Below are 26,912 nucleotides of genomic sequence, written 5' to 3' on the forward strand. Positions count from 1 at the left end.
TAGACCATAGTAGCTATGGTTCTGTCAAATAAAGATTTTTTTTAAAGAAAGTATAGGATTTGACAAATTTTATATATTAACTATAAAGTGTAGAAGCTAATTTAACAGATGTTTATACAGCTGCTAATGTCCATTTATAAATTATTATTCAGATTCATAGAATAGTCTAGCAAATATCTGCATTCAGTTAGCAAAAATTAAATTATTTCAATGGTTAAATGTTGGATTAAATATAAACGTAGGGTGATTCATTTTGGGTGGTTAACCACAGCATTTCTTACTGGTTCAGTCATTTCTATTTTACATAACAAATCTTAAGTACTTTTACAAAGAAGTATATCCCATTATAATTAGTAAGATTTACTTCCAAGGAATGGGCATGATCTAAGAGTGATGTGCACAGGACAGAATTTCATGCAGAGCAAAGTTTCATTTGCCATTTCTACAACAGCAGTTAACATTGCGAAAGAATGAGGCTCTTAAAAAAAATGAATAGCTTATCTCTTTCATTATGGTATCTATCTGGGACAGAAACAGTTTTTTTACAGCATGTGCTGGTTTTGCTTATGTGTGCACTGCATTTTGGGATTGCAACCATCCTGTTTAGGATCCGGGTGCCAGGCTACTGCCTTAAACATGTTTACATGGAAATAATCTCCACTAAACTAAATGGGATTTACTTTCAGTATTTGGCCTCAGTCTAATGCACAGTTAAAAGTACAGAGCGCCTGTTGAAATTTTGTGTTTTTTAGCATTCATTGTGCATTTTCTAAGCATTGCTCAGAATACTTTTTTCTCTGGAATGTGTCCGTTGTGAATGTTGATGTAAAAAAAAGCAGAAAAGAGCCATTTTTAAATGAAAGTAACACACCACCCAATGTAGATTTTAAATATAAATTTATAGTTGTGGGACATACAAAACCTTGCTGAAGTGTCACTTCTGAAAATAATGTTATAGGTTGTGGCCAATGTGTTTAGGATTATGATAAATTTCAGATGGGTATCTGTACTAGTCTGTTGCAGCAAAACAAATTTATTGCAGCTCGATCTGTAGCCCAGATGCATGAAGTGGTAGTCTAAGAACCAGGTTATTTTATCTGTTAAATAAGTAAATGCACTTAATATGTCAGATTAGAGTTTTTTAAACTGCAGCTGCTTGGGTGGGAGAGATCAAGACCATGGCACAGCAAGTAGAGAGGTCTAACCCCAAACGATTATTTGTCCCAGTAGGGCAGCTGCATAGACAGTAATGGCAACTTCCCTCCTGGGACACAGCAGTTTTGGATATGCAGGTGCCACAGTCCCAGCATGCCAAAGTCCTCATTCTGATGACACACACGTACTGTGACTGCTATTTAATAACAAAAGTCAGAGAAGTTAAGTGCATTCATAAATTTAGAATATTGGCACATCAAGCCAGATTCTGGCTTGTTCCTGGCTGCATCTTATAGTTAGCAAGGATAAATAAGCCCAGTTTCAGAAAGTCCAGATTCAGTTGGCATGCTAAGCCTAACCTTGGCTTAGCTCAGTGCCTGGGAGAAAAGTGGTCAGGGAGTAGCAAAGCAGCTGCAAGTTCCTGTCTGGGAATCCATGTGCTCAAGCAGTCCAATACTTTGACCTACCATGATGTGCAAACCAGACCATTATCTAGTTTGGCCCCTAGAAGTTAGGTATAACTCTAACATTGCTCCCCCCCCCGAGGGGTAATCAAGGGTACGCAGTACTGATACCCCCGCCCCATGTCAAAAGTGTGGCACTTACTGTAACAACTTCATGGTGAGTACCGGCACCATTCTATTTTATTTTATTTTATTTTATTTTATTTTATTTTATTTTAAGGCACTAAGTATATAGATCCTGATTGCAGCCGAGGAATGAGGATCAAAGTGAGTCCAAAAGGTCAAACAATGCAAGAGATAGGTGAATTACAGTGTTATGCATAGCACAAATGGGGGAAAAATCCAATGAAAATAAGATCCAATCAGTGTAGGCGTGACCCTCCCCTGATTAGCAGCCACTGGAACCATTACTTTCCATAGCGAGCTAGCCATTTCCATGATTTCTGGAGTGTCACATTTGCTAATGAATTCACATACAGTGTATAGTGGCTTTGAATTGGAGTGTCACTTTGAAATCTTTTTCTTGGATTTCAAGTCCTAGAAGATCTTCCACTGGTTTTTGTGGCTATTTTAAATGTCTGATTTCTCTCCATATATTCTTGAGCATAAAGACCAGCCTGTTTAATTTTTTTAAGGCATTTAGATATGAGTGAACAAGCTTTTGAGGTCGGACTGACATCGGTTGGTCTTATAATGTTGCTCTCGGCTAATACTTCTATAATTCGTTGTTAAGAATTTCCCTTAAAGATATACAGTAGTATCCTTTCCTGCATCCTGTTCTTGTTTACAGACCCATCCCAAATCTTAAGCAACAATTAGTCGCCTAAAAGTATGTAACAAACTCCAGTGTCAACTCTGGATGGTGTCCTACAAAGGGCTTCCAGCAGTGCAAAGGTTTCTGCTTGTGCAATGGGACTTCTCCTCTCCCTGCTCACACCCTTCCCAAATCTACTCCAAAGGGTTGGGGGAAATCTCCAGAACAGATCTGGGGTGTGGCCAGACAGAGAAGAGGGAAGGAAAGTTCCATTGCACAGCCCAAAGCCCTTCTGCTAGCAGAAGCACTTTTTTGGATACCACCCTGCTTCCATATTTGATTAGATGTTGCATTCATTTTGACTGGCTTCTGTAATAATTTATAATCATTTGATAATTTATTATTTATACCCTGCCCATCTGGCTGGGTTTCGCCAGCCACTCTGGCCAGCTCCCAACCGAATATTAAAAACATTAATAGAACATTAAAAAACATAAATACAACATTAAAATTAAAAACTTCCCTAAACAGGGCTGCCTTCATATGTATTCTGTACAGTGGTACAGTACCTCGGTTTATGAACACAATTGGTTCCGGAAGTCTGTTCATAAACTGAAGCGTTCATAAACTGAAGCGAATTTTCCCATTGAAAGTAATGGAAAGTGGATTAATCCGTTCCAGATGGGTCCATGGAGTACTCAACCTGAAGCGTACTTAACCCGAAGCATGGGTGTAATTGGTTCCGGAATTCTGTTCATAAACTGAAGCGTTCATAAACTGAAGCGAACTTTCCCATTGAAAGTAATGGAAAGTGAATTAATCCATTCCAGATGGGTCCGCGGCATTCGTAAACCGAAAATTCATAAACCGAGGTGTTAGTAAACTGAGGTTCCACTGTATTCACTTGTGCTCTGCATAATACTGTAACACTGCTACAGGTGTAGTCTTTGGCCTCACTTTGTAAAAACAAACAATATCTTAATTTTCTCTCTCTGTATTTAAGGTGGGCATTGGCCTATGAAAGCTTACATCACAATGAATTTGTTATTTTTTAAGGTGTCATGGGAATTGTTGCTTAGGATAATGGTTTGGTTATAACACTGAGAGATTTACACAATCACAGTAACATGAATTCTTTGCATTGCCTTCTCCTCTTGGTACACTAGAACTATGTAATGCTCATCACCTGCCTAATTCATTGCACAAGGTCTCTTGCTTCTGGAGTTGCCACTCACATCATACATAATGGCTTTTATGTTTGTTTTTAAATTTTCTAATTATTTAAAACAATTTCTAACTAGACCACTCAGTTTCTGCCAGGCTTAATTGCATTTTAGTAGCTTTTTGTTAAATTCCTACTAAGTTTTTCATTTTTGTTGTGGGCTTTGCCCTTTAACCTTTTTTGTTCCCATTTTAAATAGTTGCTTAGTAGCACTAATTTGCAATCCATTTATGATTCATTCCTTTTCTAAATACACATTTGGACTCTTAAAGGGACCTGGTGCATTCAGATTTATATATTTGCAGTCACAAATTAATTGAGTAACAGTATATATCTTTTAGGAAAGGTAAAGCCCTGCCATATTCATGTTTTAAGTAGCAGGTTTTAAATCTTTTTTTTTTTAAAAAAAATGTATAGCTATTGTACACATACTTATTTCAAATGCAAACATTTCATAACTTTTTAACAAGTTAAACAAATAACTTTACATATTTGCATGCCATATTGGTCTGTGTTCTTGCTGTAAAATATACAAATGGCACAGTAGGGCCAAGAAGAAAATGTTTCATAGAGATCTCTTCCTTGTATGCCCAAACTGCTCCAGTGCACAAAAAGTAACATTTGATAGCACAATTTACAGCAGGACACTAATTTAGCAGCCAAATGGTGAACAATGGAATATGTAATTATTGTGCACAGTTTATAACATTGCATACATTGTATGTGTAAATCTACTTTTAATACAATGCACTGATATTTTTTTAAAAGATCTCTTTTTAAATGTAGTATGACATTAAAAATGTTGAGCAGAATATATGGATTTGTCATTTAATTTTGATGTAAAAGACTCCGTATCAACACCAATAAACATACTTCCTAATACTGAATTCACGTTTTTCTTCAAGTACAAAATTAATTCAGAAATAATATTGTGTTTCTATTATACATATTCTGGCAATCAGGCCTGGTTTGAATATTGAGATGTCTGGTTATGGTGCATTTTAACGGTGAAGAAGATTGTCCTTTCTCCTCTTCAACAGTTTTAAAGGCTCCATTTTTTGCTTGAGAAGCACCTGCCTTTAAGCAATATTTATCCTATTCCTAATACAAATATTTGATATGTTCTGAGTGAAAATCAAGAGCTTGTGCATGAATGATCGTCCCACCCCACTGAACTCCCCCAAAGCCCACTATGGACTATAGATCCAGAGTGTCCCCTTGGTGAACTGAAGGGCTTCTGTTCATGAAAGGGATAAAGATCTAGCAGGTGCTTTCACTGAAGAAAGGAATGGGAGCCATTTTTGTTGATTCTCCTTTCCCTGGGCAACTTCCCACACTGTTCCAGAAGCAATGGCAGGGAGAAGTAGGAATCAGCAAAAACTACTCTTGACTCAGCATGAGGTTGGACCCTATGTCTTGCAAAGTGTAAATGCAAATATGCTGCTGTAATATCCTTTCTTTGTTGAAGTTAAGTCTTTGAGGGGAGATTAATCCCATAAGCACACTGGGAGAAAACAGAAGTGTTCCTTTGTGAGTTGAGGTAATGGGTGAGAACATAAACGATCCAATTAGGCTTGTGAACCAGAGGGCTGCTTGGTTTCTGCAAAGACTAAGGGAGGGTTAATTTTGTTTTTCCTCGGAACAGCAGGGCCAATTGCATTATCATTAGCTGCATTATCAAAACCTATCTGCCATGTAGCATGCTGGGAAGACGGTTTGAGTAATGCAGGTCCAAAGGTCCACAGCCCCAGTAGATGTGTGGGTCTCTGGATTGTAGCCAATGGTTCAAAATTATATATTAATTGGAGAGAAAAATACAGATATCATATTTTCACATTTGCATTCCCCAAAAGTAGGTATTCCATTCACGCCTTTCATTTTGTAATAGTGAAAACTTGGTTGTTTTGTGGGGAGTTGTATGAGTAGAGTATGCTAGCTCTAGGGCAGTTTAATGAGGTGCACTAAGCTATTCTTATATGAAACACATTACGTATTTTAGAGGCACCTAAAACATTTTCAGGTGTCCAACCGGGATGGTCCAACTGAAGGTATTTTCTGGCAGCTCTCAGCAACATTTGACTCCCTCCTCCTGACCTCCACTGCCTTCCCAAAGCCAGGTAAGTGAGGCACTGGGCTTTGGGAAGGAAGTGTGAGGATTCTGCAGGGTCCTAGAGTCCTCCTTTCCAAAACCTAGTTAGCACATTCCCAGCTTTGAGAAGTAGGTGGGTGGATCCTAGGACCCAGCTAGAGCCTCACGCCTCCTTCCCAAGGCCCAGGGCCTCAGTTAGCTGGCTTTGGGATGGCAGTGCGAGGGCTGGTGGGGGGACATCAAATTTTGACCTTGCTCTCCTCTGCACACAACAAGGACGGTAATGTGTGACCTGCAGTTTCTGTGTTGAGGTAGTCTAGTGGGCCACTTGGTATGAATAGTTGTGTTGCCCTGAGATAAATAGTAGGATTGTTTTCATTGCAACTTGGAAGAGCATGCATTCAGTGCTTTTGAGGACTGTAAATGGATCAGAGTACTGGTACAGTACATAGTGTTCAATGTTCATTGTAAAAGGTACTCCAAAGGGATTTTGAATGCATATGGAGTGTTTGTAAGAATTAAGGGATCTAATATATAAACATGGCTTACTGTGGTGGAGTTTTTAAAACAATGGAATTTATGGAGCACATCTGCAAAGCAAACACATTACTAGAAAGTTGTGTCTTGAAAACATTGTTTTGGCTTATCATTTGTGCAGATTGTTTAACAGAATAACAACATGTATTTTCCCCTAGATGGTGAACCTACATGGGGTACTCACTCTCTTAAGCCAGCAATTAGCTATATTATCTCTCAAGACAGGACCATATTTTTTTAAAAAAGGCAATACCATCAGAAACAAAACGATACTTTTTGATCCTAAACACTTGTACATAGAAATAGGCTCTATTGTATGAACTAGCTCGGCTCAGATTTTTCCTTCTGATCATAGCCTCTTATTAATTCCAAAGAATACTTCTTTTTCCATTGTATTTTTAGAGCATTTAGTTCTTTGTCCTGCTTTCCCCATGCAACCCCTATCTGTGCCACTTGAATGTGGCTCCTGACTGGGAAAGTCAGATCTAACCCTGGTCTATTGGCAGCTTTTTTTGCTGAGATTTTATTGCCATCTGCTGGCTGAACAGCATGAGTACCTCATCAAGGACAGCCATCAAGCGAGCATCCAGAAGCAAATGTTATGGTAAGTCCTAGCTTCCCCTTGCATCAATCCAGAATCTGAGGTAATGAGAGTGAACATTTCTACATGCTGTTTTAGTTGGAATGGTCAAACTTGTAATTGTTTCCTATCTGTTAATAGTGGAAGCGGGAACAAGAATTTGACTTGCAGCTACTGGAAAGAGCTGTACGACCAGAACACAAAGAGGAAAATAACTGGCTAAGAGTTGAACCTGTGTTGGTGACAGAAGCAGACCTAGAACCTCAAGATTATAATTTGGATATTAGCAGAGAGGTAAGGCTGGTTGTCTGTTTTTGTATTGCTATATACAGTATAAAGTGGGATAAATATTAACGACCAGAAAGGCAGCTTTAAGTAATGAAGTCTACAATGTAGAAATATGTTAAGTTTTTAGAAAAAGGGAGATAATGGTCTGCTGCGCACTTCACTTTCAACCATAATTAATATGCTCTGGTTTACTGTAAACGAGCAGCATGCTGGCACACACTGCTGAAATCATGGATGCTTCACTTTCCTCCATGCTGCCGTTGAACAAGCTGTCATCTGGTTTGTGTCATCTGAACTTGTTTCTCCAAACAAACCACGAGCAGAACCCAAGTTTCTTTGCTTGCCACTCATCCAGGGTTCCCATATTTCAAAAAGTGAGAATCCGGACACAAAAGTTGTGTCCAGACTAAAAAGCTTTTTTTTATAGTTTTGCCCTATGGACATTAAAGCAATTTCCACCCATATGGCCGAATCTTGGCAATGTCCAGGAAATTCTACACACCTCACTTGTTTGGGGGGAAGCAAACCACTACGAGGCCAGGTTCAGATAACACAAGAGACATACTATGGCTTGTTTTCTGTCAGCACAGCAGGAGTGGGGAAAGAGTGAAGCACCTGCAATTTCAGCAGCACACACCACCCTGCTGCTTATGCACATTAGACCATGTTTAATCAACTAATGTGGTGTGCTAGTCAGGCCAACGAAGGTCATGCACTCCATAAACTGATTGAATTAGCATTACTGTACAAAATTGTTGAATCCCTCGTCTTAAAATTAAGTCGAATAGAATTCCTATGCTTTCTCATTACCTATCAACTATGATGTCTATGAAATGGTGATCTATGAGAAAATGGTATCAGAGATTAAGATTCCATTGTGTTCTCCCCAAAAGGTAACAAATAATCCCCATGGCTATTGGAAAAGCAAGAGGGTATTAACGTTTTTTATGCATATATTTGAAAAGCTGTAGAGCCATCTGGTGGCCCAAATGAAATATATTATGCTGTCACTGAAATATGAAGGAACAGGGAGGAAAATCTACTGAATGCAAGATCAGATTAAAAGCAATAAAATCCTTAAATGACTTTAAGAATTCTGTTATTTTTATTTTCTTACATATATCACCCATTAGCTTACTTTTCTGTGTGGTTTACAGCTTTAAAAATACATGATGCTCTCTCTCTCTCTCTCTCTCTCTCTCTCTCTCTCTCTCTCTCTCTCTCTGTGTGTGTGTGTGTGTGTGTGTGTGTGTTTGTCAGTGTCACACACAAGCACACAAACATATACACACACATTGCAAATCACACAGGGCATGTAAAGCCAGCATAAATGTAGCAACATAAAAATAAAAACCAACATAAAAACACTAGGGAGAAAATAATGTGGTACAAGAAATTAAAATCACTAAAAATATTGTTTTAAATTAAAATGCTTGGGGAAGTAAAAAGTTTTTCAAAAAAAGACCATAATAAGGGCTTTCTCCCTCATCGCGCCTACCTTATTTCATTAGATGTAGAAGGATTTCCAATGATGTACTCAAAAACAGGATTATGTGCATATGGGGGAAATCCCATCACATTTAACTGAGAAATCTGAATTTATTATTGTTGTTGTTGTTGTTGTTATTGTTGTTGTTATTCACACTGAGATCACATTCAAGTTTGAGGTTTACTTAGTGGTGTAATGCAGGAGGTGAGAAAAAACTGATTGCGCAACTCTGGGGCTTTATTCAGAGCAGAAGCAATGTCATTATTGGAAGTAGTACAGGAGTGACTGATCAATCCTTTAGCAGATCAGTGACCATATGATAAATTATTTGATTTGATGGAACCTCCTCACTCTGAAAATATCAATGGGTTGATAGCAGTGCTATTTTTCTAGAAAAAGAGGTGCCAGAACTCACCGTGAACTCCTCCCATGTTCTCTTAGAATGGGCATGGTGCCCCTCTGAGATGTGCCGGAACTGAGTTCCACTGAGTTCCAGCTGAAAAACAGCCCTGAGCACTGGTCTTAGTCCATTGTTTCTCCTCTGTGTATGTATATATGTGTGTGGAATCAGCACACTACTGTGCATTTTGGACAATTTGGGGACATGGCTGTGAGTGTTGTTATAATGAACTGCCCTTCAGAATTTATTACTGCACCATTGGGTTTAATAATAATAATAATAATAATAATAATAATAATAATAATAATTTATTTATACCCCGCCCATCTGGCTGGGTTTCCCCAGCCACTCTGGGCGGCTTCCAACAGAAATATTTAAATGCAATAATCACTGTAGGTTTGTTGTAAAGGAACAATCTCTTGATAACTAAGGAAGGAGGAGGGCTTGGGGAACACTTTTCACTTCATTTTGCAATCTTTTATTGCACTAGTGTTGTTTTTGCAGGCTTTAGGAAACTAGTCTGTCTGTGGGTAAGATGGGAGAGTAAAAGAATAACTGTATTAACTTCAGAGAGAAATGCATTGTTTGATCAGTGTTTACAATCTAAATTATTTTTCATTTTAATTCCTTATTTCATTTTAATTCATGTACAGAGTGACAGTGTACATTAACTATTCAATTGTGATAACTGTTGAATCGTTAAATCAGATAATGTTTGTATTGAATTCTGTTTTTCTAACATACTGCTAGACTTTGTTGTAGTTTGTATCAGCAATTCAACATTGGAATTACAGTACTGTTTTTATCAAAACATTGTTTTCAGGGGTGGGAATTGGCCCACAAGTATATTATGTTACAATTGTCATAAGGAAGTGTTAAAATTCTTGTTTTGACCTGTTTTTTCCCCCTTTGGTTGGTTTTTTCCCTTTGGTTGATTGTTATATTCTATATAAGCTACATTAATCACTTATGATTCTCTCTCCCGGCCACCACCAGTTGTCAAAACCTGAAAAGGTTGCAATTCCAGAGCGATATGTTGAGCTGGAACCTGAAGAACCTCTTACTCCAGAAGAATTAGCAGCGAGGCACCGTAACGCAGAAAAAATAAAGAATATTCTTACAAGGTCAAGGTCAGGTTCTTATAAACATATTTCTCCCATTCGTTTTTAACATTAGACATGGGGGGGGGAACCTACTGCTGCAGTCTTGGTAGATTTATATGCATTTGATCATAGTACAGAAACTTACAGAAATATATTAATACTATAATTAATACTAATTGTACTTTTTGCATTGAATCAATTGCGGTGTGTGAGGTGGGGAGTAGTGCTCCTTGCCAGGCAGAGCTAGAATGTGGGATACCAGGTTGGCAGCAAGCTCAGATGCCCTTTCCCCACCGCCACTACCAAGATGGTGCTCTCCTGCCCTTCCCACCACTCCAGTTCTGGCAGGCAGCAACACCGCCATAGTTGGAACAGCAATGCAGCAGCAACACCACCCACCATAATGAATATGGTGAATCATCATCATCATCATCATTTTATTTGTATGCCACCTTTCCATAGTTAAAACAATGCTCAAGGCGGCTTACAACATGACAAGATTTACATAATTACCAATGTAACAAAAGTCATAAGCAATAAATAAAACACATCAAAAAGTACACAACCAAATGGGGAAATTTCTGCATATATCATAAAATCTAAAATTAAGAATACAGTATTAATATCAATCACAATTTAGAATGGCATAGATAAAAAATAAAAGCAATTTCAAAAACCAAAACGGAGCCCTCTCTGTCCAGCAGCAGTGGCAGCAGTCCTTTATGGAGCCTGTCAGGCCCTGCCCCAAGCCAGGTGGAGAGAAGCAGGCAGGGCTTTATTATCCTTTATTATATTTTCCTATTCTCTCTGTATACTCTTATTTACAGCCTGAACACACAGCCCAGCCCTACTTTCACTGACACAAGAAATGGCAAGTGCTGCTGCAACTTAAATCAGCATGTTCTGCCCTTGGTAGTAGTGAGCAAAGACATGTAGCTCAGCTCCCTTGTTTTCCCACCACTGAACGTAGCATAACATAGCCTCTTCTGCCACATGGAGGTACAGCAGCATCAAGGGCTATTGGAACCCTGGGAGTGGAGGCTAAAGCTGTGTCCAACACCACTACAGGGGAGGATTTCCATTGCTTCAGATATGATGGGACCACTGGTTCAGAACAGCAGCTCCTAGGATCAGGCCATGAAAACTCAAAACAACACATTTAAGTAGTCGGGTTGCCCCATGATGTTCTGAAGCATCTCACAACAGCCATAAGATGGCCTCCAGTAGCATCCGGAGCCCAAAGGTGCTAAGAGAACAATGCAAGAACTATGAAAAGTATCTACAAATATATATATAATACATTCAGTTCACTATCTTGCCCAGGTTACCACTGCAGCCTCTTCTCCAAGTTGATAAGAGATAATATTAAAGAAAGAATTTATGTCAGCCCACATAGAGCTTAGACAAGAAGGCAGTTGGTAGAAGCTGACTTAGACAGGTATTTAGGTGAATTGAGCCCGCAGTTTGATGGTATAATTCAGCAGAATAAAAGATTAGACTGCTGTTGCTAAAGAGGAAGATTAAAGTCTCAACAGAATGAACATCCTAGACAGGATACGTCCGAGGTTGAGATCTCCTACCTGAGTGATAACCTTTCCCTAGAATATAGGAGACTAGTGTTAATGGTCTTGAATTTGCTATGAAGAATGCCACTAACCTCAAGTAGGGTGATTCTATAACAGAGCCTTGCCTTCCTTTGACAATAAGAACAAGGGCATTCTCCTTATTTTAGCCTTTTTGATTATAATATATACTGTTTTATATTAATTAAACAGGACAGATAAGAGAGGTTAAAGTAAGTAATGATGGGTTAAAATGTAATAGTTAATTAATTAATTAATTAATTATCCTTCTCTTCATCCCAGAGGTTTTTTAAAACTATTCTTTAACCCCTAAGTCTGAAGAGTTGCTGAGGAGAGATGATCTTCTTTTCCTGGCACAGTTTCCTGTTCTGGGCTTCTCCCCACATCTTGCACTGTAACAAAATAGGCTAATGAACTCTGCTATTGAACTGCTCATCTCCCTCACATTTCCGCATGTCCAGCCTGGAAGCAAGGCAAGGCTCAATCACTATGATCCACCCTGGGCATTGTTTGGCAATGCCCTGTTGCCCCATGATGTTCTGAAGCATCTCACAACAGCCATAAGATGGCCTCCAGTAGCATCCGGAGCCCAAAGGTGCTAAGAGAACAATGCAAGAACTATGAAAAGTAAACAGAAAGGGTTCCCTGGAGCATCTCCTGTGTTTAAAAATTAAGTATCGCCAGAGGTAGTGGTTTCCACAGACTAGGTTTTCCCCCAGGAAGCTAAGGTCTCTCACTTGGTGGAAGCTAGAGAACACAGCTGAAACTTCATTGCAGTACATGAGGTGCAGGGTTGGAAATGGGGACAGCAAATATTAATTACTATACTGAGACTCAATTATTCATGTAAAACAAAATAAAAAAGAACAAGCGTTATTCTCCTCTAGAGGACACAACTCTCCAGCTCTACTTTTTGCTCACCAGGTCCTTGAAAATATATCTGTAAATTCATTCATTCATACATTCATTCATTCATTCATTTATTTGTGGCGCCTCAGAGCCCTATGCCTTAGCTGCCCTGGCAGCACAGGGCTAGTTGATATATCGTCATACCATGGAAGTCAAACGCCTTGCGAGTTGAACGTTTTGGCTCTTGAAAGCTGCAAACCTGGAAGTGAGTGTTCTGATTTCCTAACGTTCTTTCGAACTCGAAGGTCCAATGCGGGTTCCGTGGCTTACAATTGGCTGCAGGAGCTTCCGCCCCTTGGTTTCCGAACATTTAGGAAGTTGAACGGACTTCCGGGACATATTCCGTTTGACTTCTGAGGTATGACTGTATTGTGCTTTCCCACTGGAATTTGGAGACTATTTTGCAACTAAGTATAACATTTCAGCTCATGTTTGCTCCACAGTTGCTAATGACCAGGTGTTGGTTTTCCAGTCGAAATAACGATAGAACATGTTTCTCTGTACAGTGGTACCTCTACTTACAAATAACTCTACTTACAAATGTTTCTACTTACAAACGGAGCTCTGTCCGCCATCTTGGATGCGGTTTAGATAGGATTTTTTCTACTTACGAATTTTTAGATAGGGTTGCTTCGACTTACAGTTTTTTTCTCCCAATGCATTCCTATGGGATTCGACTTACAATTTTTTTCTACTTACAAATGTGCGTTCGGAACGCATTAAATTCGTAAGTAGAGGTACCACTGTATGTGCTAACAAGTCCTTTTATCAACTGAAATCAAATGAAACATTCAAACATGATCCAAAGACTACAATCTACTGTTGAATTCCCAGCTTTAGGAGTTTCATAATTGCATCCTGAGGACTTTGCCATTCTGGAAACAAGTGTATTTGTGCATGTGACCCTTTTCTATTTTTCTACAATCAAGTAGTATACCAATATTATTAAATAAAGAAGTAAAATGTGTGCGTACATGTGTAGCATATGCCTTAAAGTTAATGCCCTTTTTGTATTTTGCCCTAGTATGCACAACCTCCAGCCTTCAGCTCAGGACAAGCACAACTCTGCTAATTTAGATTCACAGTTGCAAGAGCAAGAACGCATCATTACCATATCATACGCACTGGCTTCTGAAGCCTCTCAGCGGAGCAAGGAGGTGGCAGGTATTGCTCAGTTATTTATAAAGCAATGGCTTTGACAATATGTTCTTTTAATCCTATGGCTGCAAACTTCTAAGGTTTTGTGTTCCTTCCGGACTGCAGTACATACCAGGAACAACAGCAAGGCCATATCTGCCCTTTGGGGTATACACAGGCAAGTGCTCTTTGAATGCACTCCAGTGTAGTTGTGAGACACTGGATTTACACCATGGACTCACCTGCACAACATAAATGGGTTTCTATCAGTGTTGAGCACAGTGTTACCGCAACTTGAAGCAATCAGAAGCAATGGGGGATGCAATTACATGCCATATATATATATATATATATATATATATATATATATATATATATATATACTGGGAAGTGCGCTACCATGGTTCCATATCTTCTAAAGCAGTAGCATGGCATTGTTGTCTTAATACACGAAATTTTTCCAATTCTGATTTAGAACTGAAATGGCAAATATCAAGTTTTTAGGGACACCGTTTTTTAAACAGCCTGGAAACTTATTGCAAAAAAGCTGGATAGAAGTTTGATGACTGGAAATTAAATTGCATTATTCAGCATTATGTCAAAGCAGCCCCTGGGTGTACAGCTGTGCTGGCAGGTTCTCTCTGTACTTGCCTGCACAATACGGCTTCAAAATGGATCAGACTCTGCTGAATGATTCGTTACTCAAGGGGTAAAATTCCATCTTTGTTTCCCATTCCCTGCAAACCTATGTTTAACTGTTATATCTTGCACTCCATCTTCTCATCTGTTTCTCTGCCCACATATAGAGAATGCTCAAGTATAAAAGGCATAAAAATAAAGTAGTGAATCTGGACTAACTTGTAGTACTGTTCCAAGATTTAAAATTGGTGAATGCATTTGATTTTTCAAATTGTTATTGATATTTTAGTGACTTTTATTTCCGTAGAACCTAGTATAGTAAAACCAAAAACTTTTATATTTGCACAATGCACATTAGACAAACAGCATGAGCCAGAAACAGCAGATAAAGATGTTATTGCTAATTACGTTTTCCTTGTAGCTCAGTGCTTCAGTACATTACTAATATAGCACGTTCTTCTCAGTTTGTCTAGCAGGGCCTGCAGCCTTCCCAGGTGGCTTTATGTTTTATTTACTTATTTCAGTTTCTATCCCATACTCAGGGAAAGTAACAACAATTTTGAATCACAACACAGTAAAATCACCAAAATATAATATCCAGTTTTGTTTGGTAATTCCTGTAAATATTGACTGACCTTGCATGATTGCAGAGTCCTACTGCCTGCTTTACATCAGCCATGAAAAATCAAGGCACAAAAAAGTAATTCTGTAGATATTCAGGTTGAGACTTTGATGCATCACTAGGCCAGGGATTGCAAAACTGCAGGCTGCACCCAAGCCACCAATCTGCTTCTGGTGTCACCCCCTCTCCCCATGCCAAATTGAGCACATCTTCCTTCACTTACCATGCAGAAGCACTGCTTCCTCATTTGGCACAGTGTCTCTGCAAGGTCTTAATGCTCAGAAAACAGCTGCTCCCTACTCCGGTGCCAAGAGAGGAAAGGTTCCTCCCTCTCTAGCACAGCGCTGGGTGGAGAGAAAAAACATTTTTTGGGGGGGAGCAGTACTGAACAATATTTCTACAGGTCAGGGAGTGGAGTTCCCCGTCCTCTTTTTGTGCAGGCAGAAAGCTTAAACAAGCAAGTTGGGAGAATTTTCAGTCATTTTTAACATTGCAGGAACCACCTTTTTTTGTTGTTGCAGAATTTGGCATACCTAGCACAGAGTTTGTTTACTTCTCTGTGACCCTTCCCCTCTGCAGGGAGGTGGGACCGATTCAGATGGTCCGCCCACGCCACTTAATGAATCCAAATGGCTTCCAGAGAGTAATAGGGGATGTTTTATCCCATGCTCATGGTCTTTCAGCTGATTCCCTGGTGGCCCACTGGAATGTGGAGTTAACCAGGGCTATCAACTGTCTGGCTCCGAAGCACCCTCTCTGGTTGCATGCAGCCCCGACAGCCCTGTGGTTTCCCCTGGAGCTGAGGGCAATGAAACAGTCACTGAGACGGTGACATGGGTTAGACACCAAATCAGAATGCAGCAGCTGGACTGGTGACTGGGAGCGGCTACTGGGACCATATAACCAGTTCTAAAGGATCTTCACTGGCTCCCAGTACATTTCCGAGCATAATTCAAAGTGTTGGTGCTGACCTTTAAAGCCATAAATGGCCTCGGCCCAGTATAACGGAAGGAGCGTCTCCACCTCCATCATTCAGCCCAAACACTGAGGGTCTTCTGAGCAGACTCTGAGGGTCTTCTGCTGGTTCCATCACTGCGAGAAGCAAAGCTACAGGGAACCAGGCAGAGGGCCTTCTCGGTAGTGGCGCCTTCCCTGTGGAATTCCCTCCCTTCAGATGTCAAAGAGATAAAGAATTACACAACTTTTAGAAGACATCTGAAGGCAGTCCTGTATCGGGAAGTTTTTTACGCTTGATGTTTTATGTTTTTATATATGCTGAAAGTCATCCAGAGTGGCGGGGAAACCCAGCCAAATGGGCAGTGTATAAACAATAAAATTATTATTATTATTATTATTATTATTATTATTATTATTATTATTATTATAATAAATGTACAGTACTAAAAAGACCTAGCTGCACTGGCTGCTGACCCTGCTTTCTTGTATTCTAGCCCACGTGTCTGCTGTGTGTGAGTGTAAAATCACGGTGCCTAATTCCTTTGTATGATCCCTTCTAGCTCCGCAATTGACCTATCCATCTAAAGCACCCTCACCTTCTGTACCTCAGCCACCCCCCTTAAGCAATGGATTTCACTACACATTTGTCTAAGCATCTTGAAAGTAAGAACTAACTGCTCTTGGCTGCTTATTTTGTCATTAATTGTATGTTTTAACATTGTTGGTAGCTAACTTGATCTTTAAGTGTAAACGTAATCCCAATTAATGCATGCAGACTTTAGTGATCTAAAAGAATCCTGCCTCCTGCTATTAAAAATTCCCTTATGAAATATAGATGAGCTCATGGAAATGTTCAGTAATTGCTGTGAGTTTGGGGTTTTGATTGCCCCATCACCATGATGTAAAATTTAAAGAGAAATGTTTAGATGTGGCATTTCATCAGCAACCTACTAAAGATTACACCTTTAAAAAGGTATCTAATGCAGCACATGTGCTAAATGGCACAAATAATCCCTTCCTGTGTTAAATGGGAAAATTAGAACTGTATGAAACATACTACTGGTGGGTTGGGTCTAGGAAAAAGCCTTCAGCAAATTACAAACTAACTGAGAATAGCTGGGGGGGGGATGGTTGTGTGTTAAATGCTTTCTGTCATTTTCCTAACCCATTGATTTCATACCATAATTTTCCATATGAGAAATCTTTGCCATGAATTGAGGGATCACAATTTATAATTTTAAGGGTTCCTTCATTGGCAGGATCTAACTGTGAATATCTCACTCTGCAGACTGATAAGTATCAGTACAAAAAGTGTAAGATTTCAAAAGAACTTTGTGTTATGAGCACTACCGTATTTATAATTTTGGAGCGCTTTACTGTTAAATCTTCAGGTGGCGCTGTGGGTTAAACCACAGATTCTAGGGCTTGCTGATCAGAAGGTTGGCGGTTCGAATCCCTGCAATGGGGCGAGCTCCCGTTGCTCGGTCCCAGCTCCTGCCCACCTGCAGTTCAAAAGCACATCAAAGTGCAAGTAGATAAATAGGGACCGCTCCGACGGGAAGGGAAGGTAAACGGCGTTTCCGTGCACTGCTCTGGTTCGCCAGAAGCAGCTTTGTCAAGCTGGCCACATGACCCGGAAGCTGTCTGCGGACAAATGCTGGCTCCCTCGGCCTATAGAGCGAGATGAGCGTCGCAACACCCTTTACCTTAACTGTTAAATCTTAGGAAATCACCTGAAGAAAATATTGACAAGGGCCCAGAAGCCACTGTTTACACTGTCCCAGACTTAAACTTTTCAATTTCTTCTTTTAAAATGGTTTGTCAAAATGAGATAGACCTTACTTTAGGAGGGCAATCATAACTCACATATTTGTCCAGGCCTGAGGAAGGTATTTTTCATTGTTGAAGATGTTTAAATGTTTTTGTGATTTATACTGTATATTGTTTTATGACATTGGTTGCTCTGTGCTCCTATTTGGGAGGGAGGGGGGATATTAAAAAGAACAAATAAATCACTGTGACATTATTCAGGAATTCCTGAAGCTGCCATGGGAATGAGATGGACATTCCCTGCCCCCCCCGCCCCCCACTTTAGCATACTCTTAATCCACCAAAACCACCATATTTAATCAAAATGGTTTTAAAGGTTTTATGGGCAGTGTTCTTCACATATAGGCATATCTCAATAAGTGAAAGTAACCAAAACAAGCCTTCAGCTTCACTGATAATATCCTCTTTCCTTCTTCAAAGACTAAGAAACTTCAGTTTAGAGGTGAAGCAAAACAATTAGTTTGAACAGGAAAAGTATTGATGTATTGATTGTATTGGTTAAATAGTATCAAGGTATATTGTAAGCAGTATGCTTATTGGGCTACATTTACAAACATTTACATTTACAAACTTTCTGAAGCATCTAGTGTTCATGAAACATCCATTAGCATGCTGTTAAAGGATATTGATGAATTCATCCTTTTGTGGATGTGTGTGCTAAACCTGTTAGAATAATATCTAACTTCATTGTTTCTCTTCAAACTAGCCAAAGCAGTAAATGAACGCTGATCCCTGATATAAACCGTAACAACAACCTGAAGAAGAGAGCAGCGAGGAGGAAGACTTCCCTACATTAGCTTTCTCTCCTGTTTGTTTTTTATTTGAACACACATTACAAATAATAACTGCACAGAAGAGTTTTGTACAAAAAAAGAACAATTGTTTATATAAACAGCACTTTTAATATACTATATTATATATTGACATTGTATATTGGCATTGGTTACAACCCTGCACAATCAACTGCATTCAATTCCTGTTGATGTTAATAGGTCCTAATGCTTTAAAGTGCCGGATTGTGAGCCAGTGTATTTTTAGAAACTATATATGACTTGTGGTTGGTTGAGTTTTTTAAAGGGCTGCATTCATTTAAAAGTTTGGATGCATGCAATAAAGGCAGGTGGATGTTTTTAGCTTCTTTTTTTGAAAAAGATTTTTGGAAGCACATAACATTTAGGTAGGAATAATGAAATCTTTTCCTATTTTTTCAGGGTTTATAATACATTTGTTACTACTGATTATCAGTCAGATAAACTTTTACTAAAATATTCAAAATTTCAATGGTTCTGGAATCCCATGCAAACAGCAAAAGGCAGGTACAAAACATTGCTAATAATTGTATGTCACTGTCCTTTTATTACGTAGCTTAGTCCAAGCGAACATTATCCAGTTACTATTTCAAATGTATATTTTTCTCTTTAACTTAGGGTGTGGGCACTGAAATATTATGAATGTGATCTGGTTTCTATCCCACTGCAGATGAAGCACTTGTGAACTACAGAGGATTGTCATATAGGTCAATAGAACCTCTATTCCTTCTCCCTACTTCCCTCCTTAAGAGCAAAAGCATGACTGGCCATTAAGTGGAATGTGAGATCTGGAGCACCTTTCACTCTTTTTGCCTAAACATGAGTTACTCATGCTCTGAGCTTGAATAACTTGTGTCATGCAGAGAGGGAGACCTCCAATTCCCTATAAGTAATAGCTTGTGCAAAGACAAGAAGAGGGAGTGAAGAGAAACTGGTCTTTTGAGCCCTATTCTGCACATGGGTGCTGCACCTGAGGTGGGACTGAATCATTCATGGAAACTGAAATATGTAAAGTGAACAATGCAAATATTAATAGAATATATAATTTTACATCTATATTCTTTTTAATTAACATTTTCAACAACAAAAAAGCAAAAAAACTGACTTGCTATCAGTTGTTTTTAGCTTTGTATAGTAATTCACGTGGTGCCCTCAGTTTTGCTAAAACTTTCAAGTATATTTTCTTGAGTCTTGGACAAAAGGCTGGCACAACTGGAGAAAGAATTCATGAGATGCTGGTGGTTTTTTACTTGAAAATGTGTGTGTGTGTACTCAATAGTGTGTGCTTTGCAACAGCCAATGCGCTGTTCATACTGAGTGAGTTCAAAATGAATTCGCACATAATTCAGTGCATTGTCATATTTACTGCGGCATTCTGCTATAGTGCACTCCTTTTATACAGAAGATATGCAAGAATGATATCAACTCATTTGAAGTATTTTGTAATGATGGTTTAAGCCATTAGAACTGCAAGTAGAAGGCCGAGACAGGCTGCCTTTTATTTCCCAGGAGCGGACCTGGGGGAATCCGAAGTTTCCACAAGCCCACCCACAGGGAGGTGTCCACCTCACAGGCCTGCCATTGATTGGCTGAATTTGGGCAGGCCTGAAACCAAGGTCCAGCCAGTGAGATGAGGCCTGGCTGCCTTGCCGGCTGGGAAGCCCCCAACAAACAGGGCTTCCTCCAGAGTGTGGCGTGGCGCATCAGGACCCAGCCACAACACCGCCACACCCAAAGGATGAGCAGACATGCCTTACTGCTGGTCTACATATTACACTTGCTTCATGGACTTTGCTGCAAACAACCTATTCATTTTGAGGACAGCCTGCATTCCACCCCCCACCCCCCAGCTGCCACTAGGAATATCCAGCGGCAATGAAGACTCATGAAGATCTCTAAGCAGTGTTAGATAGGCACATTGTAAGCTGTTCCAGATCTACTGGTGTAGAACACTTGCAGTGTAGAGGCTGTCTGAGTGGCCATACTGTGGGGAGTGCAGTATATATATTGGTAGCTAGTTGTTGCAGTACTTTGCCATGATGCAGAAGTCTGCAACTGCAAAATCTTTCCAGTCTCTTTTCTGAGAAAATTCTATGTGAACAATGGAGAACATGGCCTTCTCGTAGATGAAAAAGGGGGAAAACATGAGGTTCCATAGTCAGTTACAGGCTTTGTTAGCATTAGCAATTATTAATGAGTTTTACAGTATATTTGGGGTGCGCTATAGGCATTAAATGTGTGCAAAAATGTGTTTAGGATGTCACTGCCCTGTTAGCCTCCCAGATAAGAGATGTAGACTAACTGGAGATAAACAGGTTGTAGCCAGTGAAGTTGTCTTTGTTTGTGGAAGGACCTCCACTGGTTTCAGAGGGGGGGGAGTTGTCCAGAACAGATGGGGAGACATGCAGAAGGAAACAGAGGGGAAGTTTTGTTGCACTAGCAGAAGACATTGTGCGAACAGGACTTGCTTTGTTTTTGCTTTTGTACAGCAGTTCCCTGCATTGCATGGCAAACTAATGAGGTGATGCTGCCATTCAGTGAAGTCCTCCTGGGGAGCACGCAGGTCTTTTGGTGTGGTCAGATAAGCTCTCTGGATTCCCACACATTTTATTGGAATGGAATGGTCAAAATAAATGTGACAAATTCAAGTGTCCAGGAAGTGGTGGGTAGGGTTAGGCTGGTTTAATTTGTTAATACTTTGAGAGAAAGAGATGCAGAAGCTAGTCTGAGGAAGAAGTTAGATATGATTACGCTAAAAGCATGTCTGTGTTAAAGAACAACTTTCTTTTGCAACTTTGTGTTTTTCGACCTGTGACCTGTATACTTGTGGGAAAATGTACATTTCACAAGTGACAGGGTAGATAATTTTTCCTACTCATAAATTCTCTCTCTGTAAGACAAACCCATGTGTGTAGTGGCTTTAACCTTTTTTCTCAAACTCATTCTTGTTATCTGTATCTCTTGAAGTGGTAACAAATCCATTCTAATACAATTACAGTTTTCCACTTCCTTTTGTTAAGGGCAGTTGCCATTTAGCTTGAAGAAAAGTTTCACAAAAAGAACCCCCCCCCCTTAGTAAGATATTGGTAAGTTATTTTAAAGTGTTTGATCCAGACTTTGCTTCTCCTGTTGAAGACAGAGATGCTGGGGACAAATTTTGGCAATTCCCTCTGTGGCCCCCAGTGCCACCTCCCACACTGTTCTGGAGGGCTGGGAGACCTGCAGGAGGTAGGAAAAATTGGAAAACGTCACCTGCCTCTTTCTGCTACTGGGATCCATCGGATGGATCAAAGCCTTCCATAAACAGAAGCAGCCTTTCCATCTGTGGAAGGTAAAAGTCTAGATTCAATCCTCAGTCTCCACCTAACTTATTGCTCTTATCAAAAAAGTAACTGTGATGGTGTTTAAAATTATCAAATAAAAAAATCTTATTCTATTTTGACTATGCTTGGAAGCTATTGTTGAGAAATGTATTTAGAAAATGCAGTCTATTTTTTACTAACTGTATACTGCCTATGTCAAGTCTGTAACATTTTGCCAAAATGAAATTATTTTATTTTTGCCTTTATTAAAATGTAGAAATAAATATTTTGCCAGAAAACATTAATTTAAATAAAATGTAACAGTTTGGGTAAAATGTAAGTGTACATATTAAACTATTAACATAACATTGGAACTGCCTTTGGATGTTCAGATATGGTTCATCTAATTTGAGCTCGGTTTGGCTTGACTTTTAGTTACTGGTGTTACTAGCACTGATTCAAGTCCACAATAAACTCAGTGAGAGGTTTTCCTGAACAGCAGGATTTGAATCCATCCCTAATATGTTCATTGTTCATATAAACGCTGTAGTGCTTGGTGAGTGTTTCCAACTCCTGGCTCATTCTTTATCACCACATCATAGAGATTGCACTGCTGGAAGAGGTGATTCCATAATGCAAAATAGCATTTGGGAGCAGTAAATTGGATTTGGATGTAGGAGCCCCAGTTAGAGCCTTGCTGGGTGGTCTTGGGCAACTCACAGGATGGCTAAGTGCATTCAATAGGATATGGTATAATTTACACAGAGCTTTCATGAGTTCCAGAGTGGCTTTTGGGTTGGTTGCAGATACAACTGAATGTATCACTGATTATATTTGTTCAAGTATTATCCTATACTGTCAAGCTCTTGTTTCTCTGTTCTTGGTCACTGTGGTGCTAAATAAATTGCCCTGAACCCTGGCATACCCCGAGGTAAGTCCTGATAGTGCACACAGTCGCAAGGGCAACGCTAGATAGGCAGACAGTCCAAATGGTCAAATACAGGTCCAAGTCCAATGCAAAGAGCAAGTTCCAAAGTCAAACCATCAGGCCAGGTTCCCGCCTTTGCAGAAGATCCAGGGTTGGAACACCTGGGGGTCAGTCCCAAAATCACAGTCCAGTGGCATTCCCAACGCTGCCAAGCTGTGGCCCTTCAGCAGAGAGAGCTGAGCAGACAGAGGCTTTTGCCTTGCTTCCCCTTTCTCCTTCTCAGTCTTGATTGCTGCCCGAGTTTGCTCCAGCTGAGCAGCTAGGCCTCTCCACTTGACGAGGCATGTGATCCTCACCTGTGCTGAGCCTAATGTAGCTGAGGGACCACAAACCTCCTCCCAGACCTAACGAACCTCATGGTCCTCACCTGGTCCACTAGTGTGCTGGGCTGTGTTCCCTTGCCTGCCTCAGTATCCTAGAGGGCACCTTCCTCTGGCTCCCATGAACTGTCAGCTGCACCTTCGATGTCCTCCAATGTCCTGTGAGTACCTCCAAAGTCCCCAACCTCTCCTTCCCTATCTTCAGCTTGTCCCAGTTTGTGCCAATTGTGGCTACACGCTTCATCAGTATCCTCCTCCCCTTCCTCAGTGTCCTGCCAGTTTGTGGCATAAATACTTAGTATGCAGCCACAATTATTGTTTTTGAATTATTGTGTTAAGTTTCTGGAAGATGTGAAACTTTGCACTGCGGCATTCTGTTCCAGGGTGCATATCAGTCTTCCCCCACTTTTCTTGTACAGTGGTACCTCGGTTTATGAACACTATTGGTTCCGGAAGTCTGTTCATAAACCGAAGCGTTCATAAACTGAAGTGAACTTTCCCATTGAAAGTAATGGAAAGTGGATTAATCTGTTCCAGATGGTCCGTGGAGTACTTAAACTGAAGCATTCATAAACTGAAGCAAACTTTCCCATTGAAAGTAATGGAAAGTGGATTAATCTGTTCCAGACGGGTCCGCGGAGTACTCAACCTGAAGCGTACTTAACCCGAAGCATGGGTGTAATTGGTTCCGGAAGTCTGTTCATAAACTGAAACGTTCATAAACTGAAGCTAACTTTTCCATTGAAAGTAATGGAAAGTGAATGAATCCATTCCAGATGGGCCCGCAGCGTTCGTAAACCGAAAATTTGTAAACCGAGGTGTTCATAAACCGAGGTTCCACTGTACTTATCAGTAACACACACTTGTGCATGTGAATAATTGCTAGAGTCATACCAGGCATAGTTTTAGAATACAAATCTGCAAATGTGTTATCTGATGCTTAACAGAGTAATCTTATACTCAGATGTACTCAGTGGGCCTTGTTCCCATGTGAATAAGGTTGCAGTCCAAGACTGCATCACAGGAAAGTACTTTGTTGTGTCTAAAACTCATCAAATTTGCTTTAAATAGCCTTACTTCAGCCTAAACATTGCTTCTTTTCTAAGTTACTGTGAGTAACCATCTTTTTGACACTTGATTTAATGTGAATTTTAAATAGTTAGAATAACATGCATATTGTGTATACAGAAACTTGTCAGTCTTCATTTGTAATTGTGGCAATGTGTTACACAAACACCCTGGTCCTGTAATAGGCATAAGGCATTAACCAAAGAAATGTCTGGCAAGGCAACCGGTTGGAATTTTAAATATGTCAGTAGCAAGGGACCCACAGCCAATTTGCACAATGTCTTGCTTCACACTGTGGATAATTCTGAGTTTGATCAAACTCAGAACTGTTGAATGGCACAATATGAATGAGAAGACCGCTTTATTTGAGAACTAGGTATGTGTGTAAATGTTGTGTAAATGAAATATCCAGAGGTGGTGAAGGGAAGCTCAAAGTTAAGCTTCTTAGAAAATACTCTTTTATAGTGCCATCAGGTGAAACTTAAACTGGACAATCCAGCCGTGGGAATACCGTGCCATGACACTGCAAGCTATTGTAGCCACCTCACAACCCAAAGGGCAACAGCAAGATACATTCCCTGGGGCCTGGGCTAATGAGCTGATTATATCATAATGCTTCCCCAAAACTCAAAGGTTTGTGGTCTAAGTTAGCGATGGGTATTACTTCAGTGGAACTTCCTTACCCTCTACTATTCTAACGATGCCACTCCAGATCTGCTGTTGAGGGTTGGGGGGAAACACAGAACAAATTTAGGGTGTTTGTAAGAGGAAGTTTTGTTGAATACCTGGTAATAGTTTTATTTTTTAAGCCCCATTGCTTTCATTGAATGTTAGGCAGCAATCCAAAGACCTGCCCAGCTGGACTAGGGCTTAATGTAGCAGTGTAATGATCACTTCATCCACAGCCCAACCACTCGCAGTAGCCAGGGTATGAAAAAGTGCCTCTTTGCTATTCTGCCTCCTAGGATGGTGCAGACTCCGATTGGCCCTACTCTCTTGTCTTTCACCTGGCATAGGTCATGGCCCAGGCAGTTTCTGCATTGAAACCAAGTACAATGGTCATCCAGGTGGTCAGTTTCATCCAATATATTATTTAGTGCCTTACCCAAAAGATTCTGTGGTTATTACAGTACTTGGGGCCCAAATATTCTTTTCAAGAGCCGACTGAAATCCTCCATCAATCGAGTCATAGCTACCTGTCCCCTCTTCCAGTGGCCATCTTTTACTGTTAGGAAAAGCTTGATTTGGCCCAAGGCCAACTCAAAGGACCTACAGAGTTCAGAAGCACACAACAAATTCTGGAAGTATTTTCCTGTTTCCCTTCCACTCACAATTTCACCCGCTTGCGAGACTGGAGAAAAGTTGTTTAGAGTTTGCATAAACTTTCTGGCACTTGCTCACTCCCCACAGAATTTTCTATCTGCCGTTGCTTTTCTTAAATATAGTTTGGGAGTTATGGGACCGCCAATTACTACCATTAGTGTCTTGTATTTACACGTAGACCAGGCTCATACTAATGTGTACTGTTACTTAATGGTTCTTGTTTCCACCTATTAGCAAACAATACGCTACTGGAACTATGGACAGTAACACTTGTGGCTTTGATCATAGTTAACTATGGTAAATGAGTTCCCGGTTCTCTCTAGCATGCGTGCCAATCCCAGGAAAACAATATTAATATTAATATTACGGGTTCCAAAATAAACAGCAAATGTATTGACAGCTAATGGGTTAGCTTCACCCAGGATTTTTTCCCCACTTGAATGGCTTTCTCAAAAAATGTGTGTGTGACTTTCATAGCAATTTATTTTGTACACTTGAGAGATAGTATCAGTACTAAGACACAAACTTCAGATGTTGGAAAGGCATGCTTTTGAGGCTCCAGTCCTCTGATTTCTGTTTGTCTTTCTGTATTTTAAAACATTTGCTAATGCAGTTTGTGTCTGAATTACATAGTTATAAGAAGTACAGAGGAGGCATGGAAAAATTGCTGTATGTTTTTGCCCATTATGCATTGCTATTGGTTGGTTAGCTGCATTCAAAAGGCTAAGACTTTTATTGCCTACTAGTGAAAGCAACCTTTCTTCATAGTGGAACAGTACAAAGGAAGAGCACAAAATGTACATACATCACAGTGCCTGGAATTCTGTTTGAACAAGTGTATTGATTGGGTCTGACCTCTTTACACTTTTTTCTATTATTTGAAAAGGTGCATCTAAGTGTAGCTGAATTGAACCAACTGAGATGAACTTTCCATGAAAACTTCTTGAGATATTTCTTTTAGTTCAAAGCTTTAGGATTTTTAAAGGGCATTTTTAATACAGTCTGTAGAGGTGTTCTGTGCTGCAGCCACAGTTTGAATGTTTTAAACTACAGGTAAGTCTGAGAGGAAGGAAGAAAACGGAGGTGTTGCAGGAGTATCATGGTATGGAGAAATAGAAACCTTTTGACCTGTGGAATAAATAAAAATGTCAAATGATGCTTTGAGAGAGAACTTTATACTCCTGCGTGTCACATTAGCATGCTGCTTTGGAATCACAGAAAGGTATCTGAAAGATATCAGCCACTCCAATTGACTATTTTGACAGCTAACAATTCATGACATGCTTGTACTGAACTTTCCTCAAATAACAACAGATTTCACAACAGTTGGAATAAATGTTCTTC

The 26,912-nt window shown here is 39.9% G+C and overlaps 1 protein-coding gene across 7 annotated transcripts in view; it reads left to right on the forward strand.

The window, feature by feature from the left end:
* Positions 1-22,240, forward strand: part of PLEKHA7 (pleckstrin homology domain containing A7) — a 151,424-nt gene extending 129,184 nt beyond the window's left edge. For 3 of the 7 annotated variants that reach the window (XM_035120130.3, XM_060275967.2, XM_035120167.3), the window contains 5 exons: positions 6,943-7,095; positions 9,975-10,108; positions 13,598-13,737; positions 16,489-16,591; positions 18,465-22,240. In XM_035120130.3, coding sequence (XP_034976021.1) covers positions 6,943-7,095; positions 9,975-10,108; positions 13,598-13,737; positions 16,489-16,580 — 519 coding nt within the window. In that variant the 3' untranslated portion in view covers positions 16,581-16,591; positions 18,465-22,240. The remainder of the gene's footprint in view (positions 1-6,942; positions 7,096-9,974; positions 10,109-13,597; positions 13,738-16,488; positions 16,592-18,464) is intronic. The other 4 variants (XM_035120139.3, XM_088653366.1, XM_035120148.3 and 1 more) reach the window with 4 other exon arrangements.
* The last annotated feature ends 4,672 nt before the right edge of the window (positions 22,241-26,912 follow it).

Source organism: Zootoca vivipara, chromosome 1 (assembly GCF_965207765.1).
Source record: "Zootoca vivipara chromosome 1, rZooViv2.hap1.1, whole genome shotgun sequence".
Classification (NCBI taxonomy): Eukaryota; Metazoa; Chordata; class Lepidosauria; order Squamata; family Lacertidae; genus Zootoca; species Zootoca vivipara.